Below are 17,619 nucleotides of genomic sequence, written 5' to 3' on the forward strand. Positions count from 1 at the left end.
TGCTGCACCTATTCCACCTCCCCTAAAGCTTTAAATAGCCTCAACAGGACAGACACAGAACAACACACCGCCTTCAGCACGTTTCTCATCCCTGTTGCCTAAACATGGAGTCCTCATTGTGGTTTTCATCCTTTTGTCACCAGAGCCTGTCGCCACCGGCTGAAATGTTACGACAGGTCAGGCAGACACTCTGAAGATTGTCTCACGAATTAGATTTAAAGAAGAGTTTCAAATTCTGAGGAGAATTGTGTTCTCTTATTTAAGGTTAGAAACTGGCTGAGACCTATGCTGCTACAACTTGCCAATAGAGTCTGTAATCTGGTTTTATCTGAGCAACAACCAAAAAGTTGACATTTCTTCACACAAGAGTTTAAATGACTGAACTATGTCTAGTCTGTGAGCGGTTGCCAGGCAACCGTTGTGAACTCCAGGAAGTCACCGCACACAACAACAAAACCTCAAGATGTAGTTTATTATTATTATGTTTGGGTGAGAATTAATTTATGCAAATATACAGAATTTATCAATGAGCATCAAAGGTGCTGCCACAGAGGACCAAACCAGTCTTTGTTCACAGTATGATGGTGATGAGAACTATTCTTTTCAGTTGAGGTTTTGATGTTTAAATTAGCAGTTGTAGTAGCAGCATTGATGGAGAGGTGGCCTATAAATAATTTGACTAAAAATGTGTTCTGGAATGAAAATCAATGAAGAATAGAGAAATGGCTAAATTCTCTATAAAAAAACCCCAACAGATGAAATTAACCAATGTAAGATTATTTCCTTTATTTTTTTTGAATATGTGACCAGGATCTTTTTAATCCTTCTGGATTTTATATTAAAGTTTAATAAAGTGCAGTCACAGCATACTCGGCTAAAACCTCTCTGCTGAAGTAAGACAGTAACCACACAGACACTAACCACTCGTGCAAACTTGCTAAATTTATCATCCACCTGCTTTCTATGGGCACAACATGACAGCGCTTGTGTGTTTGTATGTGCATCTGTCTGAGCCGGTGAGCAATCGGGTCTTTAAGGCACACACGCCTATTCCTGCACCGTAGACTTCCAGAGTCTAACATGAGTCACAATCACTTACATAAGCCCTGTGAGAAGAGCGGGGAACACCGGCACACCTGTGTCAACCTGCTCCAGGCAGGTCTCACTCCCCTATAGCTAGAAAGCTGCACCTTAATATTTAATTATGACTCACTCTGCAGGACTTTTTCTGCCGCAGTCCCAATTTAGGTCTTTGTTCACTTCAGCTAATATTTGATTAGTGTCACCAAGATGAGAATAGCTCAACTGGCACACGCGAGTCCTTACCCCTGCTCATTTGTGCACTCGTAGATTTTGGACGTGCGCGTGCGTGCGTGCGTGGGTGGGTGTGTGCGTGCGCGAGTCCACGCACGGAGGAAAATAAATAAATGCTGCGGTTAATTTAGAACAAGCGAAGATTCCTTTTGTCCGCGTGCGCCAAATCTGCCACCTCCTCAGCACCAAGACCAGGCTCAAACCTCCAACTGCCTCCGCAGCCCGGCAGTCACGTGACCCCACCCCCTGCCACACGCGCAAAGTGGAAAACATGTCTCCCCTCCAGTAATCTGGGCCACGCTCAGCAGCGATGCAGTTATTTGTGCGCCCTTACGAAGCTGCGTGGAAAGGTGGTGTCCTTTCCAGCCCGGGTGATCAACAGGTCTGCAGCGACAAATGACTGGAGGGGGGGCGGTTAAATGAGAAAATGACATGTGTGGCTAAAAACACTCATGTGCGGGACAAGTAGGCTAAATGGTTCAGCTTTTTAATAGCTGACAGGGTTTTTATTGAAAATAGGGCAGCTGGATGCACTAGACCAGTGTGTGCGTGCGCGCGTGTGTGCGTGTGTGTGTAGCAGGTAAACGTCACAGCTCGAGAGAGAGAGAGAGAGAGAGAGAGTGAGGGAGAGGGAGAGACTCACTTCCTCCATCGACGGAATCACAGAGCGAAAAAAAACAGAGGAAGAACGAGAGCAACTTCAGTCGAGCCGCGAAAAAGACACATCAAGTTTGCAGGACGAGGTGAGAAATGATATTGTTGCTCTTTTTACCGGGTCGCACTTTCTTTGTTTTCCATCTGTGTTTTATATTTGGAGTTAGCATAAAGTTGCTAGAAGAGCACGAACTGCAGCCTTCTTCTTTTTCTTCTCCTTTCCTCCAGTCTATGGGGAAACAGACTCATTTAACCGTAACGTCAACCGTCGCCGCTAACGTGACGTTAGCCGGCTGTCGGTTACGTACGTGAAGTTACCGTAGTAACAGTGTGTCTACGCCTGTTACAGCTCTTATCCCGCTTTCTGAATACTATCAACTCACTTTCCCGACTATCGTTGCTTCCGTTCCACAGAAAATAAACCAATAGGTTTGTTGGGTGAGTAAACAGTGACAGGTGAGGGCGTTTTAAAGTCAGCTGCCACTTTGCAACGCGACGGCGGTAAAATATGCGGCGCGACCCAATTAGTGAGGAGTTGCTAGCGGGTTTGTGGCCGGTCGGGAATGTGTCACTCCAGGTCAGAGGACGTTCTAGGAATGCGGGCCGGTCCGGACAGCACACAAGCCGCCACCTTTATTTTCCATAAAGTCAAGTGTGGTCGCGAACTGCAGTCGGAAACCGTGATCTTGTCTTCAGCTGACTGCCACTCAACCACATCCTTGACGCTGCTTCAAGAAAATCAGATCCGCCGACTGATAGCGAAGCCACGCTGGCTGTCACCGTAATGAAATGCCAGCAGGGTTAGTTAAGAAAGCTTTTAATGGTTAGACCTCCCTCACACGCGCGCGTGTGCGGCTCAGAGTAAGACTGTGGTTGTCAGTAATGCCTGTTTTGAAATCCATGCTTAAGATGTTGTACGTGCATTAAAAGCAGGTTATCGCAAACCGTCGTCTACTTCTCTGTTTTTCTTCCTCCCTGGTTGCAGTGAACCTGTCTCCTCGTTCCACCCTCATCCAAATATTGTGTTGGTAATGTCGGTATGTCATGTGTATATACACACAGTGTAATTACACAGCATCAAAGCCTAGATTTTAGATATAGGGATACAATAACAGCAATGTAGCCTTGGAAATACTTTGCACTGCTGCTAACAAGCTGCTTTATGCTGCACAATAATGTATGAACTAGGAGGTAGTCTATATAAAATGAATATTCTAGATATCAGGTGGACATTTGCACGTTACATAACTGAGATTGCCAGACAGGACAAATCGAAAATGCACATGAACAGTTTGGTCACTAATCAATTCCTGCTGTCCTCAGTAACACACTGCTCTTGCTGTTGATTAACCCCAAAAACATCAGCGCTCACAGCAGCAGTGACTCTGTATGTGGTTTTTCGCCATCATTCCATTATAACGGTGTTCTCCATGTGGTACAATATATTTTCCGTCTTAATTGTCTGGATTCAGTGGGTATTCGAGGGTTTAGGAATGTGAATTCTTGGCCTACTGCAGAGCATTTCATGTGTGTGTATGGATTAGTAACGTGCTGAGACCTGCTCCGTTCAGGCAAGAATAGTGTTGCAACTGCAACCTTTCAAGAGCTTCACATTTAAAAACCTGTGAAAACTACAATAAGCAAGAAGCACAAGGTGCCAAAAATGCGGTGGTGGACATTTCACATTATATTTAATGACTTACGTATTGATAGGGAACATATAGAAAGATCTGCACCAACAGGACTGAAGTAACTGGCAAAGACATGACGTTGTTGACGTAACGCCTTGCTTTGCACATACAGAGACGGAGAGATCAAAGTTGTGTGCAGTGCACGCAAGCATTGTGTGTACAGATACCGGTGCCCAGCATGTAGGGTTGTTGTTATGTCACTGTCAGCACAAATGTTCTTATTCTCCTGATTATTAGCATTATTCTATTTATAGTTCTTTATAATGTGTATTCAAGGTATTGATAAAAAAGATCTTCATAAGATCATGGGGGGGGGCACATTCAGTTCCACTTATCATTTTTTATCTTATTAGAAGCATCCAGCTTTTAATAAGATACAGTACAAATAGAATGTTCAGTCCTCTTGTTTTTTAGAGGTGTAAAAGTGTCTCCTCCTCCATGTGAGCGTGACTTCAATAACTCAAAGGGAGATGCCAGTGTGTGCAACCAAACTCAAATTCAGCATAGGTCTCTCAGTCCTTGCTAGCACAACCAGGTTGTTTTTGTGTAGGTGTCTTGACAGGATGTCAGCGCTACGTTTTAATACTATAAAGTTGTCTGTTCATCCTTGTTTGAGGGAAACTTTCATTCACAGAAAGGTTAGAAGCGTAAAAAATAATAGTTTCTCACTCCAGCCTGCAGTCACAAATAAGCTAATTAAAACAATACCATTTTTTACATACTGTAACAATTTCCAAACAACTATAAAATGTTAATATTACATTTGTACATCTCATTTCATCAGTAGTATTGCTAAATGTGTCTTTGTGAATCCAATATTCAACGAGTGGTGTGTCATAGTTTGCAGTGAGTGAGCAATAATGCATGTGTTTGTGAATAATTCAACCCAAGTAATATGTGCTTCTTTCTTATACTTGAGGTCAGGGGACCCTGGTACTTGTCATCATGGCCCCTTTTCTGAGGATTGCCTTTAACAACTATGACTTGGGAGTTCTTCCCCCCTTGTCGGATTCTCCTTTTTGTGCAATCAAGATCAAGGAGGCCTTGACAACGGGTAGGAAAGTTTGACATCTTATAATTCTTTGTATTTTATAATTGTACAGTACTTTTTTACCTGTGCCAAATTTATTATATAATGTAATAGTTATACTGCACTATAGGTTTCCTTTATTTCTTAATCTGTCTTCACTTTCTTAGAAAGGGGTAAGACCTTGGTCCAGCATAAACCCACCATGTACCCAGCATGGAAGTCTAGTTTTGACGCGCACATCTATGAGGGTCGCGTGCTTGAGGTACTACTGATGAAAACATCGGAGGAGCCACTGGCTGAGGTCACTGTTGGTGTGTCTGTCCTTGCTGAACGCTGCAAGAAAGGCCTTGGCCGTGCTGAATTCTGGGTAGGATATCAGAGATTGTCCCCTATCCTTGAAGAGTAGTATTTCAGGCTGTCGTTGTGTAAAAGCTGATCTTCACTAAAATAACAATATTTCTAAGATACAGTATAAAACACAGTCATGATCAACTAGAGTCAAGTGTTAGCAAAACTAGAATCATATAAGGCGTTGGAAGGGCTCACAGCTGAACTGGTTCTGTGAGGAAGAATGGAATAAAACTCCTCCTAAATGCTGTATAGGCTTAATTCCACAGCTATAGGAAGCCCCTAGTTAAGCTTATGGCTGCTTAGGGTGGTTCAACATGTTATTAAAACCCTTAAAGATATTTCTCACACACACCTTGATTTGTGTGTGTGAGACTGTATTAAATTAAAGCATTACTGGTGTTTTATAACCCTGAAGTATTTGTTTATATTTGTGATAATGGTGAAATTTTAGATCATATTCATGATATTTTAGATCATATTTATCACCAGTATTTGCAGAAACGTAAAAGAAAAGTTCACAGACTTTCAATGGGAGTTGACCAAAATGATCTTGGGTAGTATGTAAGAATGAAGGGACACTCAAATTCCTCCATTTTTCTATGCAGAGAAATGATCCTTCATTCCTTCTCCAACATAGACTGGCGGATTATTTGCCATGAGGAACCGGCACCCGCACCTGAGTGCTGGCGTCCAGAAAAGTTAAATCATGCTTCTGCGCTGAAAGAAGCACAACTGAATCTAACAGACAAACGTTCAGTGGCTGGAAAACCAGACATTTGTCCTTTCCACGAGTCTCTACCTGGAATAGGATGAAAATAATTTTTTTATTAGTATTGGGGTTGCTGCTAGCTAAGCTAACGTAAGCTAACGTTATCCCTGACAGTCCACAACACGAGAAGCAGCTGCTCATAAGTTTACTCAAACTTCACAGTGCAAGCTAAAACAATTAACAGCTGAATATATTACTGGGTGCTTATTCTGGGCGGCGCGGTGGGTAGCACCGTCGCCTCACAGGGAGAAGGTTCTAGGTTTGATTCCCGGAGGCGGCCCTGGTGCCTTTCTGTGTGGCACGTTCTACCCGTGACCCCGCATATGGGATTCAGTGGCTTGTAAAATGGATGGATGGTGTCCCTGTTTTTCCAGTTTCTTCTTAAGAACCACATGTAGACCAAAACTCAAGGTGTGTCGTCAGCGGTAGAATCTGCAACTTCATCTGAACGAAGCACAGGGATATTTAGTAGTTCACATCAGCGCATGGTGCAGACCACCAGCTGTCCCTTCATTCTTAAATATTACCCTAGGGCATTTTGGTCAACCCTTATTGAAAATTGGTGACATTTTCCTTTAAGAAACTGCAAAAAGCACTCTTGTTTCTTGCAGCTGTTTGTTTTTAAATATGTTTTTGTGTTTTTAGGTGGATCTCCAGCCTTCTGGGAGAGTGATGATGTCAGTTCAGTATTTTCTGGAGGAAGTAGATGCAGGTAAAGAGTGAAAAAGCATCATTCTCTTATTTGTCCTTTTCATTGATATTGTATATCAGGTGATATTGCAACTTTACACTTATTATTACTTTATTTGCATTGGGGCAACTAAAACACAGTAAGTAGATGACAGAAAATAGGTTTTAAGAGAAGTGGTTTTGTGTCTCCTAGGTTTAGGACTTTGAATGAACACTCTGCTGTTAAAATGTTATGTACACTTCAACATATTTGTCGCATAAGTGTTTAGTCTGCATTCTTTTAATGTTTTAAACATCCCCACCCCCACACAGGTCACACAGGTTTCTTCATAGCTTAATTATCTCACCAGGCACAGCTGTTTGCATAAGCAACTCTAATTTATCCCAACAAATAATCACTAAAGCTCATAAGGTGTGACTTATTACACTGTAATAAATGATCTGTGCTTCTCTGTCTGACAGAGGGTAAGCAGGCTGCTAAGGAAGAAGAGGGTCCTACCTTGAACCGCAGACGAGGAGCCATTAAACAGGCCAAGATCCATTTCATAAAGAACCATGAGTTCATTGCCACTTTCTTCAGACAGCCCACTTTCTGTTCTGTGTGCAGAGAGTTTGTCTGGTCAGTTTGGCTTCCTCTTTACTCAATCTGTCATTAAACAGTCATCATATTAAATGCCCTATTCATGCCATCATCAAAATTGAAAGCTCTGTCACATCAGTTAAACGCAAACACTCCTTGCTGATTATAATTCATTTTGGGAAAAAATGAATTCATTTAATGAGTTAACTCAGTACAATAGACTGTATTTCTCCCTGAAGTGCGACAAAAAGTGTAGACATTAAAGTAGATACCTGACCTCAGCAGAAACTTGAGCCCGTGCTTCTGTTGTGTTTAAATACTTCCTCATGATGGTAGCACAGGTTTCCTTGCTGTTGTTTTACTGGTTATTGGGTAGCAGACAGAAACACCATTTTCTACTATGCATTCAACCACCATATCACTACTGACAAGGCTTCACTAACCAAGTTTAGCACTTAAGATATACAGTATCTACTGTGTTGTGATGATCATGTCCGTCATCCTTGATGGTTACAGATCTTCCTTAGTTCACACAAAACAAACTGATTGTATGTTTTTTATTTCCACAGGGGCCTCAACAAGCAGGGCTATAAATGCAGACGTAAGTGTGCAGTTATTTAAAATCATGAAAATGTTTAACTTTACAAAATGACCTTTTCACAGTTTAACATAGTCAGTATTTAAGATATGCTCAGATACCCAATGAATGTATATACATGTTTTTTTCCCATTTTTTGTTACCAGAATGCAATGCAGCCATCCACAAGAAATGCATAGACAAAATCATTGGCAGATGTACTGGTACTGCTGCCAACAGTCGGGATACTGTGGTACGTACAACAGATTTCTGCAGCACACTGTGTACTGTAAGTGTTCTCCATATGCCGCCAAATGTCGCTTTGGTGTGGGCTTTTCTCACACTATTGTTTGCTGTTGTAGTAAAGTAAGCCTCCTTGATATTATATGAACAGTGGCACTTGTTCCAGTGACTTGTCAGGTGTCGCTTTTACTGCCAGTTTGATACCATTCAGTATACTTAGTTCATATCCAGTAGAACCTCTGTCAGGGATTATCAGTGATCACAGACCACCTAACCTAGATAATATCAGGAATGATCAAGCACACACACCAACACGGTGGGGAGTAAGGAGCCACTTTAAAGGTAACTACAGACAGAGCTACTGTAGGAAGAAACCTGCACTGCTGCATGGTCATTTGTGAAAGTACAAATCCAAAGAGGAAAGCAGATAAAAAGCAAACCATGAGGCAGGTCCACAGCCTGTAAACTCCTTCACCACCAGAGAATGATGAGGATGATTCATTCAATTTGTCCCTGCAGTTCCAGAAGGAGCGCTTTAAAATTGACATGCCGCATCGTTTCAAGATTAACAACTACATGAGTCCCACCTTCTGCGATCACTGTGGAAGTCTGCTGTGGGGTCTGGTAAAACAAGGCCTGAAGTGTGAAGGTACGAAGCACATCTAACAGGAGTGTAAGTGCTAGAGTCTGATTGTGTTCTTATATTCAACTTTTATTCTCTTGTAGATTGTGCCATGAACGTTCATCACAAGTGTCAGGACAAAGTAGCCAACCTTTGTGGTATCAACCAGAAACTTTTAGCTGAAGCCCTTACACAAGTGAGCCAGGTGGGTTCTTGAGCTAGTAAGTAAAAGCACAATTGGAATGACACGCCTGACTCTAGAATAATAGCTTATTTACAACTGGACCTGCACCAGACATTCCTGCCCCTAGATACACAAAGCTCTTTGTTTAGAAGCCAATTGAAGTAAGCTTTACAACAATTACCTTAGACTCTGTCCAAGACTCAAACAGTTAATAGGCCACATGTAGTGGCCAAATCATATGGTAATAGCAGATAGTAGTTTAGTGGTGAAGATAAAAAGATAGGGTGAAAGAGCCTTTATGTTTACCCCACTGCATTTGAGTCTGAATCGGATTGTTTCCTTAACACTAACCCAGGCAGAGCTTGTTTAGTGATTGCTTACAGTATAATCACCCAACTGAGTTAACTCATTAAATACAGTACTCTGTATTTCTCCCTAAAGAGCAAACCATTTTATAGTGGGATGTCACAATAAGAGTAGACATCAAAGTGAAAGACCTGACCTCAGCAGGAACTTGAGCCTGTGTTTCTGTTGTGTTTAAAAACTTCCTCATGATGGTACTACATGTTGCTTTGGGGTATTGGGTGGCAGACAGAGCCAACATTGTTAAAAAAGAAGAATAACGCCATGCACTTGCCTTTGTTAGGACAACCTTTATTAGGAAACTGTTTTTCTGTTTCATGCGTAGCCGTATTTAATGTTCTCTGTTCCTTCAGAAATCATCCACTCGCCGTTCAGATCCAAACCTCCCTAATGCAACTGATATTGGAATTTATGATGAAGTTAACAAGCTTGCTGGCCTGGATGTCCACGGTTAGTAGGTCTTTAATGTCAGTACTATACTGGGTGCTGAATAACATACTATAATTTGCAAGTGAATTTAAATCCAAAAGTTGGTCATTGTGTGGTCATTATTTATTCCAATAGATGGCTCTCCCTATGGCAGACTGTGGGAGGGATCTGCACAACGGCCTCAGTCCCGTATTACCCATCTGACCCAAATTAACGTGGACCACTTTGTCTTTCACAAAGTCTTGGGAAAGGGCAGCTTTGGCAAGGTACAATCTGTCCAGATTAGATGTGTTTTTACAAACTATGAGCAGCAACTGACATGTTAAGATTCATTAAAATATGATCTGGTATTTCCAGCTTCATGCCTTTAAGGCAGAAACCACTTACAGTTTCAACATCTTTTTTCTTCTTCTTTTCCGTTCCTTCTTCTTTCTTCTTTAATCTTCCTTCTTCTTCCTCTTTTCTCATTTCCTCCTCAGGTTCTTCTTGCAGAGCTGAAGGGGCGTGGAGAGTACTTTGCTGTAAAGGCTCTGAAGAAAGATGTGGTGCTGATGGATGATGATGTAGAGTGCACTATGGTAGAGAAGCGAGTCCTGGCATTAGCCTGGGATAACCCTTTCCTCACACACCTTTACTGCACCTTCCAGACTAAGGTAGTTTCTTTCGCCAGGGTATCTTTAATTGCATTTTTTTCGACATCAAATAATTAGTTCAAACTGAGTGCGTGTAAAACCTGTCTACAGGAGCATCTCTTCTTTGTGATGGAGTATCTGAATGGAGGAGACCTGATGTTTCACATTCAGGAGAAAGGACGCTTTGACCTCAACAGAGCCACGTGAGTCACTCACTGACATCTCATAACAACATGCACTGTATACAAGTACCCAGGGACAAAACATACTTGGATAATGGTGATGAGATTCATTTGGATACAATAGGCTGATAAAAAGCTCATGCCCATAAAGAAGAGCTTATGTTACTCTTTTGTTCTGTCTCTTACGCATTTATTTTTTCTACATTTCTTAACGAACCCTGCTGCTGTCAGACTGTCTGTATGAAGACTGAGCAGCTTTACATGTCTGTGCACTATTTGTAAGGGACAGTATCAGTTACTACCACCCACCACTGCATTCATCACTCTGTGGGAATTTCTCCAGAAACAAAAAACAATGGCACACTGGTATATGAAGCTGGTATGAGATACAAGTTAGTGGCATCTGTTACACGGATGCCAGCTGAAGTTTGTAAGTCTCACATTCACAAACAGCCGTAAAGGTGTAGCATTTTTACAAGCTTCTGTTAAACGCAGGGCAATAAAAGAGTAAGAGGATCGTGGTCTACTGTTGTGTGGAAGCATAAGTGCATTGACCATAATCTTAAGGCATGTTGCTGCTTTGTGTCCTAGCACAGAGCTTGCTGTGTAGTTTCTGTAGTCACATCTCCTGTAGTTAACTGCTCTTAGAGCCCATGGGATGGCAGAAGTACCTCTGTTACTTCTGTTCCTGTTCAAGCACAGACACCTGACACCAATCTGCTTAAATCCTGCTCACTCAGTGACTGCATTTATCCTGGATGGATAATAGTAGATTGGCTGTCCATTTTTAATATATGAATGTAATAAATAAAGTTCTTTGTTGCTGATCCAGTTGTGGGATGGATTTAGCATTTGATCATGCAGTAGCTTTCCTTAGGCAGTGATTGAATTTCAGGTTTGTTGCTACCTTCTTTGGCTCCAATAAGCTGTTGTATCAGGTTCTGCTGTTAACCTGTTGATCAAGTTATAGAAAGTCATCATTTCACATACCATACCATAGCAGAGCCCAGCACATTTGCTCCTTTACACATAGAACAGATGGATTAACATTGTTGTTAGAGCACATTTTCGTCCTGACTTTCCAATTTGTTCTGACGATTTTGCATGAGACAAGTGAAAGATACTGAGCAGACAAAGCCTGTCAGTCTTTTCAGTCCTTGTCAGCCAGTCATCAACAAAGAACAACACGTTGGCAGGGCACAACGGAGGCTAGTCTGTCATTCAGTCATTTGTGACACAACTTACGAGAGACGCAGGCCAGAGATAATCTTACAGGCTCCCAGCGGCTCTCAGGTGTCACATTATGAGAGCGGTATTCACCTGTCTTCCACTCCATACAAATGTCCTCCTCAATAATTCAACTTCACATTGAATGAGTCTGCTCGACACCATGCTTCAGCTGCCAACTCAGAGGGAGAGCTTTAGCTTTCCACCAAAGTGCTTCATATCTGTCTTTGCCATCTTCTTCCTCCCAGGTTCTACTCAGCTGAGATCATTTGTGGTCTACAGTTTTTACATAGCCGAGGGATCATCTACAGGTTAGAAAATGCTTGTTATATCACCTTTATTTGTTCATGTACTAAATAGTAATACAGGACACTTTTTGAGGACACAATGTTTGGATTTATTTATTATTATTATTTGTACAGTTATCATTAATTAATTTTTTTCAAACAGGTACCCTTTCAGACCTGAGAATAATTCCAATCCTGCTGCTTTGTTTTCAGGGATCTCAAGTTAGACAATGTGATGCTGGATTATGAGGGACACATAAAGATTGCAGACTTCGGCATGTGCAAGGAGAACGTCTTTGGGGAGAATCGTGCCACCACTTTCTGTGGCACGCCTGACTACATTGCTCCAGAGGTAGATTTTTGATTCTCTCTTATCTTAAATTATTTAAAAGTGTGTTAGAGTTGGATTTGTGTCATGATTGTTATTTCTAATATTACTTTGTCTTAGATATTGCTTGGACAGAAGTACTCTTTCTCGGTTGATTGGTGGTCATTTGGGGTGTTGCTGTATGAAATGCTTGTTGGGCAATCACCTTTCCATGGAGATGATGAGGATGAATTGTTTGAATCCATTCGCATGGATATTCCCCACTATCCTCGCTGGATCAACAAGGAGTCCAAGGACCTGCTTGAGCGGGTCTGTACTCTGCTGCTTAAATAAACTCAATCTAAGTTGCTAAGAAGCAGAAAATTAAATGTCTGGACGAAGGTTAAGATCAGGATGAGTTAATAGAAGCACTGAATTAATGTAGTGAATGCACTGAATGCAGTAATGAATGAATGATGAAGTACTGTATAATCCACTAACACAATGCCAATATCAAACAGTTTTTTCTTTTTTCCCCTCACTGTTTTACAGTTGTTCGAGAAAGACCCCACACGCAGGCTTGGAGTTGTGGGTAATATCCGTTCACACCCCTTCTTCCAGACCATTAGCTGGCAGGCCTTGGAAAGGAGGGAAGTTGAACCGTCCTTCAAACCCAAAGTGGTATGTTTCACATGGACAAAAACACACTTGTTAATAAAAACTAGGTGACGTGATATGATCATTAGATTTGTCTCTGTTTCTGTATTAATGTAAGCTAAAGCATGATCACATACTAAAACTAAATATGTGTGTATGTGAACCTCTAGGATAAATTACCTAAGTGCAGGTTTGATGTTTTAGTCAATAGAATGATGGGAGTCTTAAAAATAGAACTTTCCACACCTACAACAAGATAACACAAAATTCTACCATTGGAACCTTATTTCATCTGTGACATCTGTTTCATCTTGTTCTTGCTATGTGGTTTTGTAAAAAAAAAAAAAAGGGCTGATCTTTCAAACAACCACTATTTATCTAAAAGTTGTTGATAGCTTATTTAACCACTGTGCTATGTTTTTGGTCACTTACAGAAAGCGCCCAATGATTGTAGCAACTTTGATCGGGAGTTCCTCAGTGAGAAGCCTCGTCTTTCTCACAGTGATAAGAACTTCATAGATTCCATGGACCCATCAGCTTTTGCTGGATTTTCATTCATCAACCCCAAGATGGAGAACCTTTTAGAAAAGTAACAAAAGTTTCATGTTTATGGGACAATTATCTTATTCTGCAGCATATGAGCGAACCATTCCACAATCAGTATTTGTCTTATCTTATTTGAGGAGCAGAATTCTTTCCTAGGGTACGTGTAGAAATAAGTAGACAGGCCCTTGTACTGTATATACTAATATTACTGTATTTGTCTGCATGCTTATATTTGTCCAGATTGTGATGGTCTATATGAGTAATAATATAAGGGAGGGGGGGTCTGAATATCCTGACATTCTATTTGACGCCATATTTCCCATCTGCAGCTCTTCGGTGTCTCTAGATAACATTCAGATCAAATCTACTGCATATAAACAGAGGTGGGAATGAAACACAGGAATAAACTGTACTGTACACTCCACATGGTTTGTGTTAACAAGCTGGCTGCATGCAGAGACCAACAAAAAGCTTTGTACATGTTAAAATTAAGCTTAATCATGATTTTCATGTCTTTATTAAATGTCTGATAATCATGTCTTTCATTGGATAAATGTATAATTTAATTACGTGTAGCTGACTGTTCCATGTAAAGATCAAACTTAATTGGTGCAACTCAGTTGTGTGTGAGGGTTCTGCCTGTGGCCAGGGGTGGTTTTGATGCAGCCACAAACTCAGCAAGTAATGGTACATAATTGTGAACAGTGAGTGGAAAGTCTCTGGAATACTGTAAATAAACAGTGTATATGGATGTGGATGAAACACTTTTGGTTTTGATGTACTTTTTTTACTGTCTCCATCTTTTACATCTAATTAAAAAACACTCCTCCTCCTAAGTCTGGTGACATCCTTTGGACTCTGGACTGGACTTTGGACAGTTAAATTCTCAAAAATTTCCACTTATGTGAATGTCTCTTCCGAATTAATACTAGGATCATGCTATGGTCGACAGCATGATCTTAGTATGAAACAAAGGTTGGGGATGTAGTACAGTAGTGTCACAAAATAGAGCTCATAAAGTATGTTTTTATTTTTGTTATATGTCAGTGAGAAAAAAACTGATGAATATTTCTTTTTTGCTGGACACCATTCCAGTAATTGTCAGGGGTTCTGCAAATATACCGGAACAAACAATATTTTATATATATCCGTTGTGTCAGAATAAATGATGCAATTTATTGTAAAACCCAAAATGATTATGATAAATGTAAATATTTAGATATTATCGAGATTGTCAAAAAGAACACAAGGAACGCCTATTCTCTTTCGCTTACATGGTGGTGGCGCCCCCTAGCGGCATCTAGAAGACTCACTATGGCCAACTCTGACGTCACCGCGCAACGTGTCTACGTTCACTGTATACGGAAGTCGTCCCTTTGACCAATATTAGTAGCGAGTGAGGGTTGTTTGCGCGTGAAGGCAGCCAAGCGAAGCGACGGAATGAGTGAATAACTTGACAAAAGCGAATCCAGCGAAACGAAGGAGGCGCACGATGAGTTCCCAGGATGTCCTGCAGGATGCGTCCACTCTGGCGTCGTATAATGTGTTACTCCAGGTGAACGAACACTCGCCTGTAGCTCTGTACCTGCCCGGTGTTTTAAAGCTAACCCCGCTAACGTTTCTGCTGCATGTGTCGTGACCTGTCGCGTCTCAGGTGATGTTCCGCGTGCTCACCTTCCTGCTGAACGCGTTCACGTTGCGGTTCGTGTCCAAAGAGCTGATCGGGGTTGTTAATGTCAGGTAGGACCGACGTGCTGCGATCACAGCTCCGAGTCACTGCTGCTCCCGCTGTCTTCACCAGCCCGTGTTGTGTGCTGTGTGCTGTGTGTCGTGTGTTGTGTGCAGGCTTACGCTGCTCTACTCCACACTAGTGTTCCTGTCCAGAGAGGCTTTCCGCAGAGCCTGTCTCAGTGGGGGGTCGGGGAGCAGCCACAGCTGGAGACAAGTCATCAACCTACTGTGGCTGACGTACGTTTATTACAGTAGAGCGTAGGAGGTTGTTGTAATCATAGTGTTGCTCTTACGGTCTGTCCTCCCCTCCCAGGTTGCCTCTGGGCGTTTTATGGGCAGCGCTGCTGATCTGTGTGTGGCTGTGGCTTCTTGAGGTCCCGGATCCCCACAGTGTGCCGTACTATGGCCCCGCTGTGGTGCTGTTCGCCCTGGCAGGAGTGCAGGAGCTCCTGTCCGAGCCGCTCTGGGTCCTGGCTCAGGCTCACATGTTCGTCCGGCTGAAGGTGGTCGCCGAGAGCTTGGCAATGATCGCTAAGTGCAGCGTAACCGTGGTGCTGGTGGTGTCCGCCCGCGAATGGGGCCTGTTCATCTTCTCTGCTGCTCATGTAAGTTGTCGTACATTTTTCTCATTTTGGACTCTCTTTGTTTGCTGTGATTTTCACCCATGGGCCTTTGTTAGTTGGTCTACACAGGATTCTTGGTTCTGTGTTACGCTGTTTACTTCATTCGTTTCTTGGGCTCCGAGGAGGCAGTGAGGAAGAACTTTCCTCTGCATCGTGTTGCAGATCTGCTTCCCTGTAAAAATGGTGGCGAGGTAAATGGACTGGACCATACTGACTATAATTATAATACTGATGAATGACTGTTGCTCCTGCTTATAATGTAGGTTTAATGTTACTGGCCTGTTTCCAGCCCCTGGTTGATTGGACCTTAGCCCGGCTCACGTGGAGCTTCTTTAAGCAGTCCTTCCTGAAGCAGATCCTGACAGAGGGCGAGCGCTACGTCATGACCTTTTTGAATGTCCTCAGCTTTGGAGACCAGGGCGTCTACGACATTGTCAACAACCTGGGCTCCATGGTGGCGCGCTTCATCTTCCTGCCCATTGAGGAAAGCTTCTACATCTTCTTCGCTAAAGTGCTGGAGCGAGGACGTGAAGTCAGGCGTCAGAGACAGGTGTGAGCGGTGGACACCGACACTGATGGCGATGAAAGGTGAGACGTGGCTGGGTGGATTCACCCCAGGCTGTGGGTGTCGTCTGCAGGACGAAGTCGCCATTGCAGCAGAGGTCCTGGAGTGTCTCCTGAAGCTGGTGCTGGTGATCGGTCTGGTGATCACAGTGTTCGGTTACGCCTACTCTCACCTGGCCCTGGACATCTACGGGGGTTCTCTGCTGAGCAGTGGGTCGGGTATGTCAGCTTTCAGCCCGTCTTGGTAGACCTGAACAAGCGTTACGACGTAGATCAATGACTTTTCCCTTATGCTCACGTTTCGTTGAAGGGCCCACTTTGCTGAGGTGCTACAGCTGCTACGTCCTCTTGCTGGCTGTGAATGGAGTAACGGAGTGTTTTGTATTCGCTGCCATGAGCCAGAAGGAGGTGGACAAGTGAGACTGTAGAGCTACACACAGATACAACCATTACACATGGTAAAAAGCTGTGAGGTGACGGTGTTGGTGCTGTTCCCTCAGGTATAACCTGGTGATGCTGGCTCTGTCCGTGTCGTTCCTCTTCTTGTCCTACATACTGACATGGTGGGCCGGCGCTGTTGGTTTCATACTGGCCAACTGCCTTAACATGGGTCTGCGGATCCTTCACAGCCTGCTGTTTATACGCCGCTACTTCCAGTTTAGTCAGTGGAAGCCTCTGAGGGGTCTGTTGCCTTCCCCGCTTCTTCTAGTGGCACTGGCAGTCAGTGCAGGTGTCACAGCAGTTTCTGAGGTACAGCGACACCACATGGCTTCATTACTGACTCATATTTAATTCGTAAAAACTCTTAAATTGCTGTTTTAAGTTGTAGTGTTTAGCTGTTGTCCCCTCCACTTCCAGAGCGTGTTCTGCTGTGACGGCGGCTGGGTGCTGCGTCTGATCCATATCGGCGTCGGAGCAGCGTGTCTGCTTGGCGTTCTGGTAACCGTCCTCCTCACAGAGACACGTCTAGTCCAGTTCGTGAGGACACAGCTCCTGCCGTGGTACAGAAAGAAGCGTTCGTAAATTAGATGGAACGCATTGGACTCGAACAAAAGTGCACTACTGTGCGAGAAGCCGCCAAAGTCACTGGCTGCGTGGAAACCAGTGAAACCGCACTTACCTGTATGTGAATGCATGAATGTGAGTGTGTTTTTAACTCCTCTCCTTTTTGATACAGAAACATGTTAGGAATGTAATTATGGGTAAAAGGAAGTTGAATGTATTTTAAGACAACTGTTAATACAACTGTTTTTTTTAGAAAATATATTGTCCCAAGAAATAAAAGGACATGATAAAATTTTGCATTTGTAATGAATCACCGGAAAATAACGCACAGATGTTTCTACTCTGCTGCTGATGCTCGTTT

The 17,619-nt window shown here is 42.8% G+C and overlaps 2 protein-coding genes across 3 annotated transcripts; both read left to right on the forward strand.

Annotated features, from left to right (window-relative positions):
- Positions 1 to 1,904: 1,904 nt before the first annotated feature.
- Positions 1,905 to 14,099, forward strand: prkcda (protein kinase C, delta a). 2 transcript variants are annotated; one of them, XM_029150152.3, is made up of 18 exons: positions 1,905 to 2,057; positions 4,579 to 4,713; positions 4,857 to 5,056; positions 6,455 to 6,521; positions 6,962 to 7,118; positions 7,649 to 7,680; positions 7,824 to 7,909; positions 8,419 to 8,548; positions 8,626 to 8,726; positions 9,422 to 9,518; positions 9,633 to 9,763; positions 9,977 to 10,150; positions 10,241 to 10,332; positions 11,787 to 11,849; positions 12,039 to 12,177; positions 12,274 to 12,462; positions 12,685 to 12,813; positions 13,224 to 14,099. In XM_029150152.3, exons 2-18 carry the CDS (start codon positions 4,605 to 4,607, stop codon positions 13,380 to 13,382), a joined length of 2,055 nt encoding a protein of 684 aa, XP_029005985.1. In that variant the 5' UTR covers positions 1,905 to 2,057; positions 4,579 to 4,604; the 3' UTR covers positions 13,383 to 14,099. The 2 variants fall into 2 exon arrangements, with proteins under 2 accessions (XP_029005985.1, XP_029005986.1); XM_029150153.3 differs by having other exon boundaries at positions 1,916 to 2,057; positions 4,584 to 4,713.
- Positions 14,100 to 14,637: 538 nt separating this feature from the next.
- On the forward strand, positions 14,638 to 17,550 carry rft1 (RFT1 homolog). The gene is made up of 10 exons (XM_029150156.3): positions 14,638 to 14,890; positions 14,990 to 15,075; positions 15,181 to 15,303; positions 15,380 to 15,671; positions 15,746 to 15,880; positions 15,979 to 16,239; positions 16,328 to 16,472; positions 16,564 to 16,669; positions 16,754 to 17,003; positions 17,112 to 17,550. Exons 1-10 carry the CDS (start codon positions 14,828 to 14,830, stop codon positions 17,274 to 17,276), a joined length of 1,626 nt encoding a protein of 541 aa, XP_029005989.1. The 5' UTR covers positions 14,638 to 14,827; the 3' UTR covers positions 17,277 to 17,550.
- Positions 17,551 to 17,619: the final 69 nt, after the last annotated feature.

This window comes from Betta splendens, chromosome 5, assembly GCF_900634795.4.
Source record: "Betta splendens chromosome 5, fBetSpl5.4, whole genome shotgun sequence".
In the NCBI taxonomy this organism is placed as follows: Eukaryota; Metazoa; Chordata; class Actinopteri; order Anabantiformes; family Osphronemidae; genus Betta; species Betta splendens.

Excerpts from the sequence above, each read along its gene's own strand:
- rft1 (XM_029150156.3), top strand. The coding sequence starts at position 14,828 with ATGAGTTCCCAGGATGTCCTGCAGGATGCGTCCACTCTGGCGTCGTAT. Across the intron at positions 15,881-15,978 it reads CCTGTAAAAATGGTGGCGAG|CCCCTGGTTGATTGGACCTT; the intron begins GTAAATGGACTG and ends GCCTGTTTCCAG. Across the intron at positions 17,004-17,111 it reads GTGTCACAGCAGTTTCTGAG|AGCGTGTTCTGCTGTGACGG; the intron begins GTACAGCGACAC and ends CTCCACTTCCAG.
- prkcda (XM_029150152.3), top strand. The coding sequence starts at position 4,605 with ATGGCCCCTTTTCTGAGGATTGCCTTTAACAACTATGACTTGGGAGTT. Across the intron at positions 10,333-11,786 it reads TTTGACCTCAACAGAGCCAC|GTTCTACTCAGCTGAGATCA; the intron begins GTGAGTCACTCA and ends TCTTCCTCCCAG. Across the intron at positions 12,463-12,684 it reads CCAAGGACCTGCTTGAGCGG|TTGTTCGAGAAAGACCCCAC; the intron begins GTCTGTACTCTG and ends ACTGTTTTACAG.